This window comes from Macaca mulatta, chromosome 14, assembly GCF_049350105.2.
Source record: "Macaca mulatta isolate MMU2019108-1 chromosome 14, T2T-MMU8v2.0, whole genome shotgun sequence".
NCBI classification, from domain to species: Eukaryota; Metazoa; Chordata; class Mammalia; order Primates; family Cercopithecidae; genus Macaca; species Macaca mulatta.
The window spans coordinates 112,230,417-112,250,643 of record NC_133419.1 but is presented as its reverse complement, the minus strand read 5'-3'; the positions used below and the strand labels follow the sequence as shown (position 1 = coordinate 112,250,643).

The following is a 20,227-nucleotide window of genomic DNA, read 5'->3' as shown; positions in this document are numbered from 1 at the left end:
CGGACGGTCCGCAGCGCCGACGCGGAGTCGCGGGGTCGGGGCCCGCCTAGGACCCCATTTCACCAGGGGACGCCCGACCATGGGTGGGCGCGAGCGGCCTCCGAGGACACCCCGGGCCCAGCGGGATCCCCGCCGGCCTCGCCGCGCACAGCACGGGTAGTTGGGCCAGCGGGCGGCGCTGCCGGGGAGGACCCGCGCCCTCCCGGGCCGCGCCCCGACCCCGGTGACCCTCGGGAGTGCCGGGCCTCCCCTTCCCGCAGCCTCTCGCTCCTCTCAGGACCCTCCCGCTCAGGTTCGCCTCGCTTTTCCTTTCCCCTTCGCCTCCTCGGCCCGGGCTCCCACTTCCCTCACGCCAGGCTTCAGTTCCCAGCCCCAAACCCTAGAGCTGGCTCTCTCGACCCCGTGCGCCCCGCAGCTCTGAGCGGCCGAGCGACTGTGGCGGGGGCGACCAACCGTCCTTGGAACCCCGCGGGCCGAGGGGCGGGGCGGGCGCGAGACCGGGCGGTGGGGGGGGGGGGGGACAGGTGGGGGAGGGGTGGGGGAAGGGAGGAGGCTGAGAGAAGGGGCTGTGGGCGGTCCCTGAAGGGCCTCCAGGGAGACGCCTAGAAGATGGAGGCCCAGATTCTTGAGACATTTCTCTTTCTGATCTAGCAGGAGGGACAAAGACCTCCACTCCCTCATTCCCCAAGAAGCCCCCAAGCCTACCCAGTTTCCGTGCCCATTCTGCCCTGGGAAAGCGGCTTCCCAGGTACCTCAAATTATAGGTTTGAATTTTCCAAATGGAGGTGGGCTTGGGTAGCCTCTGACATGTGGGAGGATGCCTTTGAGAGTCTCATCTGCACCTTTGTGCTCTGTTGGAGACTTGGCCTTATAGTCTTAGAGGGCCATGCGGTGATGCGAAGGCTGAGCCTTCTAGTCAAATAGTGAGCCAGGCAGCTTGTTAGTTACATCAAATCGTGGTCCTCTTGAGATCAAGGCCATACCATTCAAGACAGTATATATATATAATAAATTACTAAACTAGGGACTGATAGAAATAGAAGGGAGGCCGTTAATGAGAGCTGTAATAGGTCAAAGAAGGTTCCCAGAGGAGATGAGACTTGAGTAGATCCTTGATGCAAGAGTACATTTGGATATTCAGGTTTAGGGCTGTGGATGCCAGAAAATATCTTGTTACAGTTGGGCAAAAGGGACAGTTACAGAGGACTTCTGGGAGATCTCTGCTAATAACTTTCCTTTAGTTACTCCTTCCCCTCTTTGCCTTTAATGAATGAATCAGGAGAGGATAAGGAATGTTCTCTTTATCCTCACCTTGTGAAATTCAGCTGGAAGCAGCTTCCCCTAGAAATATGGTCTTCATGCATCCAGTATAGAGCACTCATTGCTGACACAAAAGACTTAGTTCTAAATTAGTTTCTGTAAAAGAAAACTTCCCATCTATAGATTGATTCCCTAAAACCAGCAAATGGTCTCATAGATGCCACTAGTAACATGAACAGGGGCAGGTCATCTGGATCATTCAATACAAACACCAAAATTACACTATTAAAACAACTAAAGAACTGCCCAAGGATGTTTGAGTAAGTTATAGCATTTTCTTTGCATATGAAAGACAGCACTTTTTTTTTCCCCAAATGCATACTTTGTTCCGTACACCCCGAAGTGAAGGGAAAGAAACCAAAATATAAAATATATATCACATAAAATGTTAATTATAAAAATTAACTTGTAGAATTACATTGTGAAAGACAAGCCATCTACAATAACTGTATTTTGTATTCATCTTATCTTTGGGAGGGGCACAGTGTTTTAGCACACATTACATAAATGACTTACATTCACTTAAATATACATACGTGAAACTAGGAGCAAAATAGTCTTCATTCCATTAACAATATGCAGACTTAGAGAAGTCTTGGTTAGGAGATAGTTATAAAAACGATTATCTTCTACCAAATTGTTAGTCACTTTTACCCAATACTATATTGAACACTTCTTCCCAACTGATGTTTTACGATTATTAGTTGCATCTTAAATATCTTACCTGAGCTGGATTGCTGCCATCCAAGGCAATGGTTGTGTTAGATGCCTTGAAAAGTAGGTTTCTACAGACTTTTCTCCAAAAGTAATAAAAAATAAAATTCATATGTAAAAGTCATCAAGATGCATTGCCTACTGAAATAACTTTTTAAAATGAGTTTATTTTCTATGTAGTACAACTAAAAATTTAAATAACGACAAAAAATGTGTGTGGCCTAGTTCTGTTGAAAAAAAAAAAAAAGAATGCTTGTTCTTAGGGTTGCTGTTGATTTGGCCTGCAGTTACTAGAGAAACTCCAAGGATCTCATTCCCTCTATGGTTCATGTCTAGGCATGCCTGGAGACCAGGGAGACCCATGATTTAATCTAAGTAAGAATGCTTGTGGTGTTTTAAATGCCCACACAGAAGATTGCATTTGTTTTAGACTGTACCAGGAAGGTACCTTTCAGGGAAATTGTTTACTGTTTTAATTTCTGGGCTTTTGGTGATTAGGGAGATGGAAAAGGAGCCGTCAGGAGAGACAAGGTTGATGATTAAGAGGAAACCAAGAAGAGTATAGAAAACAAATACCTTCTGCTTTAGCTTTGGCACATTTATGTTGACTTAATTTACCACTTCTAGATACAAGACTAGATTGATGGGAATTGGCAATTAGAAAAGGTGGAGTGGGCCAGGCGTGTTGGCTCACACCTGTAATCCCAACACTTTGGGAGGCCAAGGCGAGCGGATCATGAAGTCAAGAGGTAGAGACCATCCTGGCCAACATAGTGAAACCCTGTCTCTACTAAAGATACAAAAATTAGGTGGCGTGGTGGTGTGCGCCTGTGGTTCCAGCTACTTGGGAGGCTGAGGTGGGAGAATCGCTTGAACCTGGGAGGCAGAGGTTGCAGTGAGCCGAGATTGTGCCACTACACTCCAGCTTGGGTGACAGAGCAAGACTCTGTCTCAAAAAAAAGAAAAAGAAAAAGAAAAATGGAGACAATGGAGACAACATATCCCTCCCTTCAATATATACAAACTCACCATCTCCCACAGCTTTTGAAGGATGTTATTGGAAGAGGAAGAAATGAAGAATTAGACTAATTAGAAATTACTGGATTTTAGCAGTTTCTTTTTAAACCTGTTTTTTTTTTTGGAACAGAGTTTTGCTCTTATTGCCCAGGCTGGAGTGCAGTGGCGTGGTCTTGGCTCACTGCAACCTCCGCCTCCTGGGTTCAAGCGATTCTTCTGCCTCATACTCCTGAGTAGCTGGTATTATAGGCAGCCACTACCATGCCTGGCTAATTTTTTGTAATTTTTGTAGAGATGGGGTTTCACTGTGTTGGCCAGGCTGGTCTCGAACTCCTGACCTCAGGTGATCCACCCCCCGCCCCCGCCAGAACTTGGCCTCTCACAGTGCTAGGATTACAGGAGTGAGCCACTGCACCCGGCCTAAACCTGTTTTTATATTACTTGTAGGAAATATAAAACCATATCTTGGTTTATAGACCAATAAATGTCAGATTATTAACCTTCATGATAGTATACCTAGAAACTAGTTTATATGTTGAAGCAAGACTAAATTGAAGTCAATTCAGTGCCTTTGAAGAACTAAAAATCATTGAATCTATTTATGGGAGGAGATTTTCTTTTGAGCTAAAATGAACTGCCAGCAGTTTTTATAATTCCATATTTCTAGTTCCATTTTATTGTACTCTCATTAGTAAGAGTGCACCAGATTCTTAATTAGCTTCTTGCTTATATTTATTGATTAATCAATACTGTTGCTTTCAGTATAAAATGTTAATTTATCTTTCAGGTAAATCATAAGCAGTCTAACAAAATAGTCTTTATAGTTAAAGTTGCCAAAGCTCTTAGTTATGGCTTCAGTAGGAGCAGTTTGCATATTTTCCATCTTTAGAGAACAATCTCTAGGGATTTATGTGGTCTACTTGGTAAGATGGACAATGTGTGTATATATAGATAATTAATATGTTAATTATATTAGTATGTAATATGAATATATCTTAATATTAATATAACTTATAGTAATAGATTAAGAACACATGTTTGTGTTACATATTCTATTTATATTATATATAATTATTTAGTATGAAGATGGTTATATGAAAAAGTGCTTCAGGAATCCTGATGACTAATACAAACTTCATTATTGCCAACATTTAGGAAAAAGGAAAAGGAAAATTATCAAAGGTTAGGACACAGAGAAGTCTCTATGGAAAAGATGAGATTGAACTGAGCCTAGAAGCAAAAATACTAGAGATGAAGAGGGAATGTTTTGGTAGCAGGAGCGATTTGTGAAGGAAAAACACAAGCAAATTTATGGAGATTGTAATGTATGAGGCCAATTGGAAAAGCAATGAGTGTGTTCCCATTGGGGAAACAAGATTAAAGAGGACTTTAACATTTAAAGTCCTCCATGATCCTACTTACCTGCCTACTCATACATTTCTATGAAGTTCACAAAAAAAAAAAAAAAAAAAAAAGCCCAAGGAGTTTCAATTTCATTATTTGGCTCAAGGAGCCCCAGATGCATAAAATGTGTTGTTTTACAAGGATTCATAAAGTAGCATAGATTAGAAGAGGGACAGACAGAGGAGACTGAAAGACCATTTACGAGGTTAGTAAATTTCAGTATGAGGTGATGTAGAAAATACGGGATGAAGAGAGAAACTTTGCGAAGGAAACTTTGCATAACTTGGTTGGTAACTGGTTCAAGTGAACAAACAGAATAAGATTAACTTCCAGACTTCGATGACAAGTAGAGGTGTTGAGGGGGAAATCTAGTCAGAGAATAATTGTGATTTTAGGTGTAGGCATGTTTAGTTTTAGGTCATGGAAGAATATTGTGGTGGAGTTAGATATGTGGAGTTAGAACCCTGGCAGGAGACCAGAACTGAAAAGAGACTGAAGCTCTTTTATCCTCTTGATAGTTGAAGTCACGAGGAGTTCTCCAAGAAAGGTCTGCTGGCTGATTCTTCGTTGACCTACCAGTCCCTGCTATCAAGGACGCCAGAGTAAGTGATGACAGCAATATATTAATCTCGAATAGAGAATAGAATGAGGAAAACAGAAGGCTCAGGATCAAATCTGAGAGGATCCCTCTCCTCTTCAGGGGCTGACAGGAAGAAGTAAATCTTGGGAAGGGTTAGCCCACAGGAAACGGAAGAGAGGACTCTCACAAAAACCAAGCTGTTTTAAAATTCATACACTTAGGAATTCAAGAGAATCTGCTGCATTGGCACCACCAAGGTTTGGTTTGGTCAGTAAAGAATTAGCCATAGGCAGCAGATGATTGGATTGGCTCTACCAGATTTTTTTTGTCCAGGGCTTTATTCATTGAGTTAATGAAGGATCAATGATCTTCTCTAGGTTAGAACTAAAGAGATGAACTTTCCTGGCCTTGTCCCAGTACTGATTGGCCTCTGTCATCTCTCTTAAAAATAAAAACCAAAAAAACCCCAAAACAAACAAACAAACAAAAAAACCAAGCAACCAACAAACAAAAACCCTCACACAGATTTTCAGGTTTATAAAAGTAATTTTAAGGTTTCAGTAAGCTAGTTAGTGGTCTGAATGCACAGTTGAAGAAAGTTAATATACTTTCTCCTTCTTAAGAGCTCTAGGGTGTATTCTGTAATTCTATTAAGCCACAAGGAGAAAATGGACTGATTATCCTGTTAATTAATTGATTTACAAGAATGAAAATACTTTATGCCATCCTCTTAGACATCACTCTGTGTCTACTTACTCTTGTTTTTATTTCCACTGTCCTTATTTGGCACTTAAGCCTTTTTTTTTTTTTTTTTTTTTTATTTTAAGTGGGAAACTTATATTTAGTTGAAAAATTTACATAATCCTCATTTGTTATCTTTATTTCCTCTATATTCATAGAATATATCTCAAGGATTTTATCATGCTTACATGTAGTAAAGTTCACATTGTCCTTCCTGCTCTTAGCTCCTTTACAGTTTGTTGAAATATCAAGCTCAAATTCTACTTCCTAGGTAAAATCTTCCCTAGTCCCTTTAGTTCTTCCTGATCCTTTCTCTTCTGTAATACCTTTGGCACTTAATATAGTCACTCTAAAATTAGTATGTTCCATTAGTAAGAGAGTATTATTCTCTTATATTCTAATTGCGTTTTGAATTCAGCATTTTACTATAACGGTATAGAGTGCGGATACATACACACGTTTATCATATTAGTATACAGTGTTGTACATAGGAACATTTTCTTACACTCTGAATTATTTTTAGTAAGTTATCTTGGTTTCTTTTTTTTAAGGGGTACATATTCTTGTTTGGTACATGGGTATTACATGCATAATATTGGGTATTGGGCTTCTGCTGTACTTATCACCCCAATATTAGGCATTATATCCAGTAGGTAATTTTTCTTTTTTCTTTTTTTTTTTTTTTGTTGTTGAGACAGAGTCTCGCTTTGTCGCCCAGACTGGAGTGCAGTGGCCGGATCTCAGCTCACTGCAAGCTCCGCCTCCCAGGTTCACGCCATTCTCCTGCCTCAGCCTCCCGAGTAGCTGGGACTACAGGCGCCCGCCACCTCGCCCGGCTAGGTTTTTGTATTTTTTCAGTAGAGACGGGGTTTCACCGTGTTAGCCAGGATGGTCTCGATCTCCTGACCTTGTGATCCGCCCGTCTCGGCCTCCCAAAGTGCTGGGATTACAGGCTTGAGCCACCGCGCCCGGCCCCCAGTAGGTAATTTTTCAACCGTCCCCTTTGGACTCCCCAGAGTCTATTTTCTCTATCTTCATTTCTACATGTACCATTTGTTTAGCTCCCACTTACAAGTGAGAATATGTAATATTTTATTTTCTGCTTCTGGGTTAGTTCACTTGGGGTAATGGCCTCCAGCTCCATCCATGTGGCTGCAAAGGACATGATTTCATTCTTTTTTTATGATTATGTAGTATTCCATGCTGTATATATACACTATATTTTCTTTATCCAATCGACAGTTGGTAGACATTTAGGTGGATTCCATGACTTTGCTCTAATTGTAAATGGTGCTGCAATAAATACACAAGTACAGGTATCTTTTTAATATAATGATTTCTTTTCCTTTGGGTAGATACCCAGTAGTGGGATCACTGGGTCCAATGATAGTTCTATTTTCAGTTCTTTGAGATATCTCTATACTGTTTTCCATAGAGGTTGAATTAATTTACATTCCCACCAACAGTGTGTGAGTATTCCCTTTTCTCTGCATACACATCAACATCTGTTGCTTTTTGACTTTTTAATAAAAGCCATTCTGACTGGAGTGAGATGGTATCTCAATGTGGTTTTAATTTGCATTTCTCTGATGATTAGTGATGTTGAGCATTTTTTCATATGTTTGTTAGCTGTTTGTATTTCTTCTTTTGAGAAATACCTGTTCATGTTCTTTGCCCCGTTTTCAATTGGTTTGTTTTTTGTTTGATGAGTTGTTTGAATTTCCTGTAGATTCTGAATACTAATTCTTTGTTGGAGGTATAATTTGTAAATATTTTCTTCCATTCTGTGGGTTGTGTTTTTATCCTATTGATTATTTGTTTTGCTGTGCAGAAACTTTTGGTTTATGTCCTATTTCCCTATCTTCATTTTTATTGCATTTGTGTTTGGAATCTTCATCATGAATTATTTGCCTAAGCCAATGTCCATAAGGGTTTTTCCTAGGTTTTCTTTTAGGATTTTTATAGTTTTGGTTTTTATAGTTTTACATTTATGTCTTTAATCCATCTACAGTTAATTTTGTATACGTTAAGAGATGGGGATTTAGTTTCAGTCTTCTGCATATGGCTAGCCAGTTTTTCCAGCATCATTTATTGAATAGGATGTCTATTTCCCATTGTTTATTTTTGTTAACTTTAATTGAAGATCAATTGGTTGTATATATGTAGCTTTGTTTCTAAGTTAGAGAACCCCATACTGTACCATTAATCTCTGGGTCTATTTTTGTACCAGGACCATGCTATTTTAGTTACTATAGCCTTTTAGTATAATTTGAAGTCAGGCAATATAATGCCTTTGACTTTGTTCTTGTCGCTTGGGAGTTCCTTGGCTATTTGGGCTTTTTTTGGTTGTTCCATATGAACCTTAGAATTGTTTTTCCTAATTCTTTGAAAAATAAGGTTGGTAATTTGATAGGGATTGCACTGAATCTGTAGATTGCTTGGGTAATATTGTTATTTTAACCATATTAATTCTTCCAGTTCATGAGCATGGAATGTTTTTCCATTTATTTGTATCATCTGCAATTTTTTTCATCAGTGTTTTGTAGTTCTCCTTGTAGAGATCTTTCACCTCCTTGGTTAAATGTATTCCGAGGTATTTTGCTCTTTTTTGTGGCTATCCTAAGTGGGATTGGATTCTTAATTTGGTTCTCAGCTTCAATGTTACTGTTTGTAGAAATGCTGCTGGTTTTTGTACATTGATTTTGTATCCTGAGACTTTACTGAAGTTGTTAATCAGGTCAAGGAGTCTTCTAGAGGAGTCTTTAGGGTTTTCTAGGTATACAATCATATTGTCAGTGAACAGAGATAATTTGACTTCTACTTTTCCAATTCAGATGCCTTTTATTTTTTTCTCTCGCCTGATAGCTCTGGCCAGGACTTGCAGTACTATGTTGAATAGGAGTTATCTTGTTTCTAACTTGAAACGTTATATATATGCATGTATTTTTTGTGGTCTTTCAAATAATGCCACTTACATTGTGAATGCTCAATAATCTAAATAGAAAATACAAATTGGAAGAAGCTTGTGGCAGATAAAACACTTGCATAGTATTATAGGTAAAGGAATTTTACTTTGATCAGGCTACACAAAAATTAATTTCTTTTGAGTTCAAATCAACATTGTATGGCTGTAGAATTTTATTAGATAATGTTTTGGGAAATGCAATTTTGTTTCAGCAATTAATGTAACTTCCTTTTATGTGGCTTGACCATAGTGGAACTGAGTTTATGTGTGGGTTACAGAATCAGTTCATTGTTTTATAAAATAGTGCTACTTGCTTGCTGTTGTTAAAAAAATACTTTCTGTCAGAAGTAGACTTTTGCTAAAACTTCTATACCTTTCCCCTCTTTGGCAATAACATGTATTTGTGAATGAATGGGTGAGCCTAGGGATATAACTTGTAGTTTAAGGAGGGAAGTTAAAGAAATGAAATGGGGTTATGATAAGACTGGTTATTACATCACAAGTTCAGCAAATTTAATATTCAATTCAGATGATATTTTAAAACTTCTTTGTCTATTTTTAAACTTTTATAAGCATAAATATTTTCATTTTATAAGTGAAGTTTAGCTAAAACCAAGAAGACAAATGTAGAACCAGATTTTTGAGTTTTACCTTCATCAATGAACTTTGGGGCTTCACTATTCCTTAGCCATCAAGTTGAATTTCCTCATTTTAAAATGAAGAATGCAATTCTAGAAACTATTACTTGTACAAGGTCATGTCAGTCATATTCATATTTTATACTATTTGATTCTCTGTTACAGGCATAATAGGAAGTAAAATATGTCTATGCTGCTTCATCGCCTTTCTGTTCTCCAAATGGCCAGAACCTCTTATTTCTTGTTTTCTGTGGTTCTTCACCCAGACATAATCCCCTCACCCAAACAGAACACCATCCTGTTGCTCTACTATGGATAGCTCATTGGACATTTTCAAAAAGAAATCCTTGAGGCCGGGCGCGGTGGCTCAAGCCTGTAATCCCAGCACTTTGGGAGGCCGAGACGGGCGGATCACGAGGTCAGGAGATGGAGACCAACCTGGCTAACACGGTGAAACCCTGTCTCTACTAAAAAAATACAAAAAATTAGCCGGGCGTGGTGGCAGGCGCCTGTAGTCCCAGTCACTTAGGAGGCTGAGGCAGGAGAATGGCGTAAACCCGGGAGGCAGAGGTTGCAGTGAGCTGAGATCCGGCCATTGCACTCCAGCCCGGGTGACAGAGCAAGACTCCATCTCAAAAAAAAAAAAAAAAAAAATCCTTGAAAGACAAGGTTTTAAGCAAGGGAATAAATGTCTTATAATGAGAATTTTAGACATGACAGAAGGATAGTGGGAGAGTTGTCAAATTTCAGCAGTAATTTTCTCTTCTACTTAGCTCTGGGATTGGCTTAGGCCAGACCAGGTTGGTTTTTCTGCTAAATTCTAACATCTTGTCAGTGGACATTACTACTTGGGTATTTAATTGCCGTTGAAAGCTCAGTATACCTCAATCTGAATGAATCACCATTTGTTTTATACTGACTCTTCCACTGAACTTCATTCTTTCAATGATAACATTAATCTCTTGGTTACTAGTGTTTGAAACTTGGAGTAAATTTTGAGTATTTCATTTCCCAAACTTTACATCCAAGTCATCGCTTGTGTATATATTTGATTTCCCTCTCTAGATAATAAGCCTCTTGAAAGGAAAGTTGAATTTTGATTTTACCCCCAGCCCCACTAATAGTGTCTGTGAAGTAGGTGGTCAGTAAATAGTCACTGAGTGTTAATTAAAACAGAAGGTGTAGTTGTCATCAATGTAAAGGAGGTGATTTAAATAACGTGTTTCAAGTCATAAACAAGTAACCGAAGGAAATCTTCTGTGATGTTTACTTTTTATTTGATTGTTCTTTCCTGAAATCTAAGTACATTGTTATTCTACCGTTCTATTCATAACTTGCAAGGCCTGCCTGGGCCTGTTGCAGAAAATAATGCTAGGAGAGGGTTCAAAACCACATTCATGTACTTCACCAACTCAAAGTGCAAGGGAACGGTTTGTCAATGGGAAGATGAAGTCATGAAAGAATTATAAAAACACCTGGCACCATTCTATTATTGTAAATGCAAACTAGCCATTTGAAAAGAAAAAAATTTTGTGTTAATGCATCTGTTGCCTTTAGTTCAGAAGCAAAATTTCAGCAGCATACAAGGAGTTACCCTAATTTTCAGCTTTGTCCCTTCTAACACAAATTTTAAAAAATAATCTTTGCAAAATTTACCCCAGCAAATTGCTAGAAAATATGAGAATAAATGATGCAAATTTGTCCTAATAATCTGTTAAACTTAAGGCATTATTAAGCAATCAAAAGTGTAAAATAAGTTTAAAATCTTCTTCACAGCTAAGGCGGTATCTATCTTAATGATTTCCACCTTTGCTGCACATTAGAATCGCTTGGGGAACTTTAAAAAATCCTGATGTGTAGGTTGCACTCTATACCAATTAAGTCAGAATGTCTTGACCCGGCGTAGCGGTTCACACCTGTGAATCCTAGCACTTTGAGAGGCCAAGGCAGGAGGGTTCCTTGAGCCCAGGAGTTCAAGACCAGCCTGGGCAACATAGGGAGACCCCATCTCTATCGGAAAAAAAAAAAATGTCTGGGTAAGGGATAGGAGGCAGACGTCAGTATTTTTAAAAGATCTTCAGGTGATTCCAAGGTGCAACAGTTTGGGTACCCCAGCCACCGAGGAAGAGGAATGAGAACTATGTCATGGACAGTTGAAACAAACAAGAGACTATGGAGTTGGAAGATTATTAAGGTCCTACTTTCATGTTTGTTTATTTTAATATGTTCTGGGTACACAGATATTTAAATATGTACTGAATTGAATTAAATTAATCTTAATTAAATCTTAAATCATATTCTTAGATATCAAGATGATCAGCCATCCATTTCACAGTCCTTTTAAACAAGTTTTAAAAATTGATATATAATAGTTGTATGTATTTTGGGGGTACATGTAATATTTTAATACTTGTATATAATGTATAATGATCAAATAAGGTAATTGGGATATCCATTACCTCAAACATTTATCTTTTCTTTGTGTTGAGAACATTACAAATCTTCTAGCTATTTTGAAATATACAATTGTTACCTATAATTTGTCTACTATACTAGAATACTAGAACTAATTTCTTCTATTTTTGTATCCTTAACCAACTTTGATAATCCTCATACTTAAACATTTCTTATACCTCTCAAGCATCAAAGACATTACAATAACCAGCATACTACCTAATATATGTATTTCATCTCAGTTCATCACTAGTGAAAGGTTTTTTTAATTTTTTTTGAGACAGGGTCTTTGCTCTGTTGCCCAGGCTGGAGTGCAGTGACACAATCATAGCTCATAGCTTATGGCAGCCTCAAACTCCTGGGCTCAAGTGATCTTCCCACCTCAGCCTTCGAGTAGCTACGGCTACAGACACATGCCACACCAAGCTGACTTTTAAAATTTTTGTAGAGACAGGGGTCTTACTGAGTTGCCCAGGCCGACCTCAAACCCCTGACCTCAAGTGATCCTTTCGCCTGGGCCCGAAGTGTTTGCATTACAGGCATGAGGCTCTCTGCCCAGCTCAAGAACAAGCGCTCTAATGTTATCTATTACAATCTTAACTACAATCTTATGAGATCGCTATTGTATCTCCCATTTCACAAGCAGAAAATTAAGTTGCCCAAGGTTACACAGATGGTGAGTCCTAAAGTTGCAATTCATACCCAAATCTATCCGATCTTAATGCCCATATTTTTAAACTTTGTATTGTGCAGGAATGGAAAGATATGACAAAATGATAGCATTAGTGAAAAAGAGTACTTGCAAGTTCAATATGAGTCCGTGGTGTGATGTCACTGCCAACAAGGTAAAAGCCACCTGAGGTTGTGTTCTGGAATACAGTATTCAGAGGGAGGGAAGCAACAGCCCGTGCTAGTCTTTAGGGGTGGAGCACACCTGGAGCATTGTGTGCAAGTCTGAGCCCCACGCTGGAAAGAAGGGGATTACTCACACACCTGACACTCACTGTGATGTGAGTACCCAGCATGGTGAGTGAGTCTATAGGAAAAACTGTCAAAAAGCTGAGACTATTTAGGCTCCACAAAGAGAAGGCTGAGGGAGGCTGAGTAGCTAGTATTTGAAATGTCATCATGTGGTGGAACATTAGACACGATTGGTGTAGTTCCAGAAGGAAAAACTAGGCTGCACATACAGGAAAATTGGAGGTAAATTCGCCTCCACACAGAAAGGAAGGTCTGGCTGTTATTTGGAGCTTTTTAGAAATGAAATGGACTTCCTTGTGAGACAGTGAATTCCTTTTCGCTAATGAAGAAACTGAATGATCACTAATCCTGAGCGTTAAAGACTTAATGTATGTCAGGTGTGATGCTTCTCAACGCTTAGTGGGTATTAGAATCACCTGGGAGAACTTGCTAAATACTGATTGCCAGGCCTTACCTTGAGAGGCATTGCTTCAGCAGATCTGAAATAAGGTGGGAGAATGTGAATTTTTAAATTTAATTTTAATTTTTTTTTGAGACAGAGTCTTGCTCTGTCACCCAGTCTAGTGCAGTGGTGTGATCTTGGCTTACTGCATCCTCCGCCTCCCGGGTTCAAGCAATTATCCTGCCTCAGCCTCCTGAGTAGATGGGACTACAGGTACATGCCACCACGCCTGGATAATTTTTGTATTTTTAGGAGAGATGGGGTTTCACCATGTTGGCCAGGCTGATCTCTAACTCCTGACTTCAGGTGATCCACCTTCCTCGGCCTTCCAAAGTGCTGGGATTATAGGTATGAGCCACAGTACCCGGCCAAGAATCTGAATTTTTAACAAGAAACACAGTGAGTCCAGATCACATGGTCACTGACCCCCACCCTCTGAGAACTGGTGAGGTTAAACTCAGATCTCTTCTGCTTATCCTACAAATAAACCCTTTAGTAAAAAAAAGTGTCGTCAACATAACAGCTGCTCAAAGTTGTCTTAACAAGTTTTGTAAGAAATCTAAGGCAAAATTCCTTAATATGTTGACAGCTAAGTTAGAGATGACATCATTGGAATGTGCGATATTAGGATACAGAAGAACGCTTGATTCTCTGTGTTATAAAAGATAAGATTATAATAGCAAAATAGAAAATATAGATCCAGTTTGAAAACACTTCAAATAGAGAACCCACTCCACTTATGCCAAGGAGCAATTGGATGGAGACCAGATTGGCATATGAAAAAGCTATATGATTATCTCAATAGGCAGCACCTGTGTAAGGTGAAGCACCCATCAGCCTTTAGGGCCCAGGCTTATATAAACTTCAGCCTCAAACTCACGAACAGGTGTGGGTGAGAGTTGGAAACATGAGGGATGGTGCAGTTGGTCTTTTAACTCTTATCCACTTTTCTTGGGGGCTAAAGGGCTTTTGTTGGCAAGTATAATGTGTTTGATTATTCTTAAAGCATGCAACTTGTGAGGCACATTTTGGAATTACTCTCTCCTGAAATATTTTGCTCTTTGTTAATATATCTTTAAAACGTGATGCTTGAGGTAATTACTATCCCATACCAGGATCTTTTTTAAGTTGCACAGTGATGTTTCAGTTATTACTTAAATACTTTAAAATTTTAAAGACTTTTTTTCCTTTGAAAACCTTTAAAACTGGGCTATTTGAGGAACTGCTGTTCTTGGCTGTTATGTTAATTGATAGTGTTCATGTACTTACCTAGTTTACTAAGGACTTCTTTCTAGCAAATTATCTCGGTTTTAAATTTAAGGTATGTAAAATTTCCAAATGGCAATTAAGTATTGATATTAAGTTAAACATTTCTTTCTATTTCTTCTTCCTTTTAATGATTCAGACCTCCTTATCTATTTTTCTTGAATCATGAGAGATGAAATTGCAACAACAGTTTTCTTTGTCACAAGATTGGTGAAAAAACATGATAAACTAAGTAAACAGCAAATAGAAGACTTTGCAGAAAAGCTGATGACGATCTTGTTTGAAACATACAGAAGTCACTGGCACTCTGATTGCCCTTCTAAAGGGCAAGCCTTCAGGTGAGAGCTAGTATGTGGGATGGCAAAGGGAAGCAATCACCAAACAACAGCCAGCTCCTAGGAAAATGGAGTGATCTTGTTTTCAGCATTTAAGTAACGAAAGTTTTATGGGTTCATTTGTTTGAACGTGGAATTGAAAGGAGGAGACATAGTAGATGACACTTTGGCTGGAAACAACAGAGCAAAGCCCCTTACGTGAGGTAGATTAAACAATTTTTAATTTGTGTTTGCCATGAAAGATAAGCTGTGAATAGCCAGTAAACTAATTTTGTGACTTACTGATGCAACATACATTCTGAGCCACTGTATCAAAAGTTGATGTCTTACTTGTAAGAGTGGAGAGTGGAGGAGGCTGAGGGGAAGGTGGGGGTGAGATGGGAGCTATGTGTATTGGAACGGTATGTGCATAATGTGATTCTCCTGCTAAAGTGCCTGTCATCATGTCTTCATCTCCCTTCATTTTTTAAAAAGGTGCATCAGGATAAACAACAATCAGAATAAAGATCCCATTCTAGAAAGGGCATGTGTGGAGAGTAATGTGGATTTTTCTCACCTGGGACTTCCGAAGGAGATGACCATATGGGTAGATCCCTTTGAAGTGTGCTGTAGGTGAGTAATCTCATAGTTTGTGTGCTGTGTGATACCTGGAAACCTTAGGTTAGACAACTTTACATAAGTTCATGAAAGATGATGCACCAAAGCCTTGAGTTAGCAGCAGGGACACTTCTTGGTTAAGATTTTAGATGCAAACTTCTGTTAGACAATGAAGACTTCTATTCGAAGTGGGTGAGGTGGAAAGCACAATGATTTTGCAAAATATTTGAAATGTGGCTTTAATCACTGCACCTTATTACAAACTATAGATTGGTAACAGTATCTATTACAAACTGTAGGTTGATAACAGATAAGTGTTATAGGCAATATCAGAAAGGAAGTAGAGTTATCTATCATGGGACAATTCAGTTCATTAACTGAATCAAAAGAAACTAGTCTTTGTTTTTTTCTGAACAATTAACCAAAATAACTCTTATAGAATGTCCTCATTTATAACAGTGTAGTAGGTGAAGGTCATAATGTCCTTCAATTTTTTAAGGCAATCTCTTTTAAAATAAGTTAGCATATTGTCTCCTGGAAAGATTAGAGACAAAACTTGTAGGAAGTTGAATCCCTAATTAGTACTTAAATTTCTTTTCCTACTTAGGTATGGTGAGAAAAACCATCCATTTACAGTTGCTTCTTTTAAAGGCAGATGGGAGGAATGGGAACTATATCAGCAAATCAGTTATGCAGTTAGTAGAGCCTCATCAGACGATTCCTCTGGCCCTTCCTGCGATGAAGAAAGTTGTAGCAAGGAACCTCGTGTCATTCCTAAAGTCAGCAATCCAAAGAGTGTTTATCAGGTCAAGTGTGTTCCAGTTCTTTTCTATACGTTTTTCTATCTGATTCTAAAAACAATGCACTCATTATGAAAACAAAGAAGCAAAAAAACATGGAAAGAACAAAACTGTAGATTTTTAAAAGCCAGAATCTTAATATTTTGGCAAAACTTTTTCTGTCTTCTTCACTGCACAATGTATTCCCTACTCTTGGCTGAGCTTTTAGGATCTACATATCTACATAATCTTTTATTGTCCTATTTCTTCATACAATATTTGAAGACACACAGGTTTCCTTCCACTTAAATTCCTACAGAATCAAAGATTAAGATTAGTGAGCTTTGTTTTTTTTTTTTTTGGTCAATTGAAAATACCATGGCATTTATACAAAATTTGGATTTAGGAAAGGTCAAAGGCCTATACATTGTGTCACTAGAGCAGTTTTTCTCAACTAATTTTTTCTTCTTTTTAAACCATAACGCATTGAAAGATATGCATATTTACATTTAAAAAGTTTCCTGAAACAGTGTTTATCTTTACTAGGAGCAATGCTCCCAGTACTTCCAATTAAATTCATTTGATTTCAAGCATCTAAATTGATTTCATGACCCACAATTTGAAAAACACTGAACTAGAGAGAATTTGTTAACACTTTATGTATATATTTGTTTGTAGGTTCTCTTAATCACCTATGTATTAAATGTTAAAGCAATTGAAATTTTAATATTCATTTGCCTCCCTTGTAACTGATTATTGGCAGAATTCTAGACTGTTTCCACATGGTTGTAGTATTTTTTAAAAAACTGATAACTCGTATGGTGATGCCTGAATTTTAGGTTGTTTCTTGAGGTTTGATTCTCAAGCACAGAACTACTGGGTCACTGAGTATGAACATTTTACTGGTTTTTAATATGCAGCCGAAACACCATATAGACAGTTGTATTTATTTGTAGTGTCACCAGCTGTATGTAAAAGTGCCTGCTCTGCCTTTTTTTTCTGGTATTGGCTATTCTCATTTAAAAAAACAGATAATTTGATTAACATGATATGCATATGTAATACAGTATTTGTGAAATTAAACATTAAAAAATTCCATGTGCCCAAATGTTTTAGCACCTACTCTCTTACAAATTTTCTCTTATTCACCCATTCATTATTTGAAGTTCTAATATATTATTATAGGTTCTTTATATGCCGGAATGATTTTAACCCCTTGTCGTATTTCTGGCAAATGTTTTGTCCCTAGTTTTTTAAACTATCTGTGTCATTGGTAGTTTCTTGGAAACAGTGACTTTAAAATGATGTATGACAAAGCTATTTTTTTCCTCAGTGTTATAACCAAACTATGTTATTCAAAGTCCTGCTGTATGTCATTTAGCTTAAAATTAGTTTCCAAGAACCTATCGAGGTTGTTGAGTGAGGATTTATGGTATTTGCCTTAATTCTATTTTTATTTTTAGAAAGGTCTTCTTTCATTTGGGGATCAGACCTGTAATCAGCTCTATCCTTTTACAGCAATGTCTTTTCAAAGTGTGATCTGTAAAACATCTGTATCAGTCATCTAAGGTGTTTAAAATGAAGATTTCTAGGCTGTGGCCCCAGAGATCATGAACATGCAGTTTTGGATTAGGCTGGCAGGCGTGAGGTAGGGATGGGAGAGGGACAACTCAAGAATAAACATAAACTTGAATAAGCGTATTAAAAAGTTTTTAGTTGAGTTAGTTAACTTTTTAAAAAGGTACAGTATAAAGTGACTTATGTTCCTGCCAAGTGCTAGAAAATTTTTCAAAGATGGTTATGCACTTTTGATTCTATTTATTTGTGCTCCCTATGCTTTTGAAGTGCTTGACTTTTGAATTATGAGTTCATATTTAGTCCTTACAGCTAGCTTATTAGAGATCTTTATGCTTTTTTTTCCCAGGTTGAAAACTTGAAACAGCCCTTTCAATCTTGGTTCCAAATCCCCCGCAAAAAGAATGTGGTGGATGGCCGTGTTGGCCTCCTGGGAAACACTTACCATGGCTCGCAGAAGCACCCTAAGTGTTACAGGCCTTCTATGCACCGGGTGGACAGGTACCACTGGGTCAACATACACCAATGACGCAGCGACTGGGCACATGGTGGGCGAGAGCTCAGAGGAGCGCCTTTATTCTAAAATAAAAATGAATTTAAGGTTGAGAGGCCCTGAAACAAAAAATGACCATATTAGGGACGAGGGTACACAATGGTAAATCCTCTCATACAGATCATGACTGTTCTTAGCTGTACTTTTAATTCTTATTTAATTTTACATGAAGTTTTATGTAACATTAGTGAATGTACCCAGTAAGGTAACAGAATGAAGATATTGACCTGTAATAAGACTCAATGAATTATGAAAAGTAATGGTTTAAATAAACGTACAGTGTTTTTAATGCTTCTTAGTTCAGTTCGTTGCAAGAAACAAACTTTTAAAAGTTTATTTTTTGTAAAGAAGGGGTCTCCCTATGTTGCCCAGGCTGGTCGCAAACTCCTGAGCTCAAGCAATCCTCCTGTCTCAGCCTCCCAAAGTGTTGGGATTACAGGCGTGAGCCACTGTGCCTGGCCACCATTCATTCTTACTCCCCTCACCCTCTACCACTTGCTAGAGGGAAAGTTGATGACTCTGCAGTCTGTGTCTCTACAAATTTGATAGCAGTGAGAATTGTTTTGGCTGCTACTTTTCGATGTTTATGGTATGAGGAAATGCCCGTTAGGCTACTGCTGGTGAATTTTATCTTTGTTAGATTTTATAGATTTTAAAATTAGGGAGGGAGATTCTACAATCCAGCTTCACTCTATTAGCCAAAAATAGTTTGACTCTTCTAAATTCTGTGTCTCTAGTTGTTAGAAAATTCCCAAAACCTTGTTGACTGGACCCATTCCTGCTCATGCTGTTTGTTCCCAGCTGGGTCCTTGCCGTTGTCTGGCAGTTCCTGTTAATCTCCACTTAAGACGTTTTGTAGGTGTGTCTTCTCTATCTCTTTTTACTCCATCCTCCTGTGCTTTCAGCAGGGGACTTGTTCTTTTTGTTTTCTCCTACTTCAAAATTTTATCCCCCCCTTCTCCTCTCTCATCTCCATTTTAAGACTTTGCTCTTCTCCAGTCACTTGTATCTTCTCCCTACATCTTGGTTTTCTTGCTGAATTTCTGCTGTTAGGTGGTTCTGGATCCAGGAAGCTGGTAGCACTGGATCAGTCACAGCTTGGTTCTCTTGTGAGTAGACTTGTGCTTTGGGCCAGTGGCTCTGAGTGGATGCAAAAAGTTGTGACCTTGAGTCCCAACTCGGGCAGGACACGCCAGCAGTCAAGCTAGTGCTGACGAAGAGGGGGCTTGATTCTAGCCTCATTACTTTGGGTGCAGCTCTTAGTAATCATTTTTTCTTTTCTTTTTTTTTCTCTATAAATGGATGGTTCATTAGGGCACATAGCAGCATTATTTTGTGGGACAAACTCACTTATCCTTAATGGCATATGAGGTCAAGTTTCTCTGCTGAAAAATGAGTTTGTCCTCTCTTGAAGAGCTTTCTGCTATAGTATGGGAGTTGTTGTGAACCTCTTCAGATTTTTCTCAAGGTAACCACAACACTAGTTTACTGGCCCCTCAGCAAACCATCCACTGGAGGTGGTTATGATGTTCGCCAGCCTCCGTACGTGTGTGGGTGAATTCCGGTCTCCAGAAAATGGGGCAGAAATAAGACTACTAGCAATGGGTGTAATTATTAGGCTTTAGGATGCTAGCATGTATGTGAATGTACTTTAGTTTAATCCTTAACCATCAAGTTAGAATTTCTGGTAACATTTCATTTTCTCTGCCTCCCTACCTTCTACCCTTGTGCAGACAATTGTTATTAGTTACCTGTCTGGTCTTGTTCCCCATCCTAAGGTAATCTTTACTCTTCAGTTTAAAATGTTTCAATCAGGAAAATATTCAAATTCTAGAGTACGGTTTCTGGTCTTAATGACTTGAGTTC

The 20,227-nt window shown here is 38.6% G+C and overlaps 1 protein-coding gene across 4 annotated transcripts in view; it reads left to right on the top strand.

The window, feature by feature from the left end:
* Positions 1-18,650, top strand: part of BTG4 (BTG anti-proliferation factor 4) — a 113,857-nt gene extending 95,207 nt beyond the window's left edge. For all 4 annotated transcript variants that reach the window (XM_077964282.1, XM_015115645.3, XM_077964283.1 and 1 more), the window contains 5 exons: positions 4,974-5,057; positions 14,662-14,860; positions 15,332-15,469; positions 16,062-16,260; positions 18,158-18,650. In XM_077964282.1, the coding sequence (XP_077820408.1) occupies positions 14,688-14,860; positions 15,332-15,469; positions 16,062-16,260; positions 18,158-18,337 (690 nt within the window). In that variant the 5' untranslated portion in view covers positions 4,974-5,057; positions 14,662-14,687 and the 3' untranslated portion in view covers positions 18,338-18,650. The remainder of the gene's footprint in view (positions 1-4,973; positions 5,058-14,661; positions 14,861-15,331; positions 15,470-16,061; positions 16,261-18,157) is intronic.
* Positions 18,651-20,227: the final 1,577 nt, after the last annotated feature.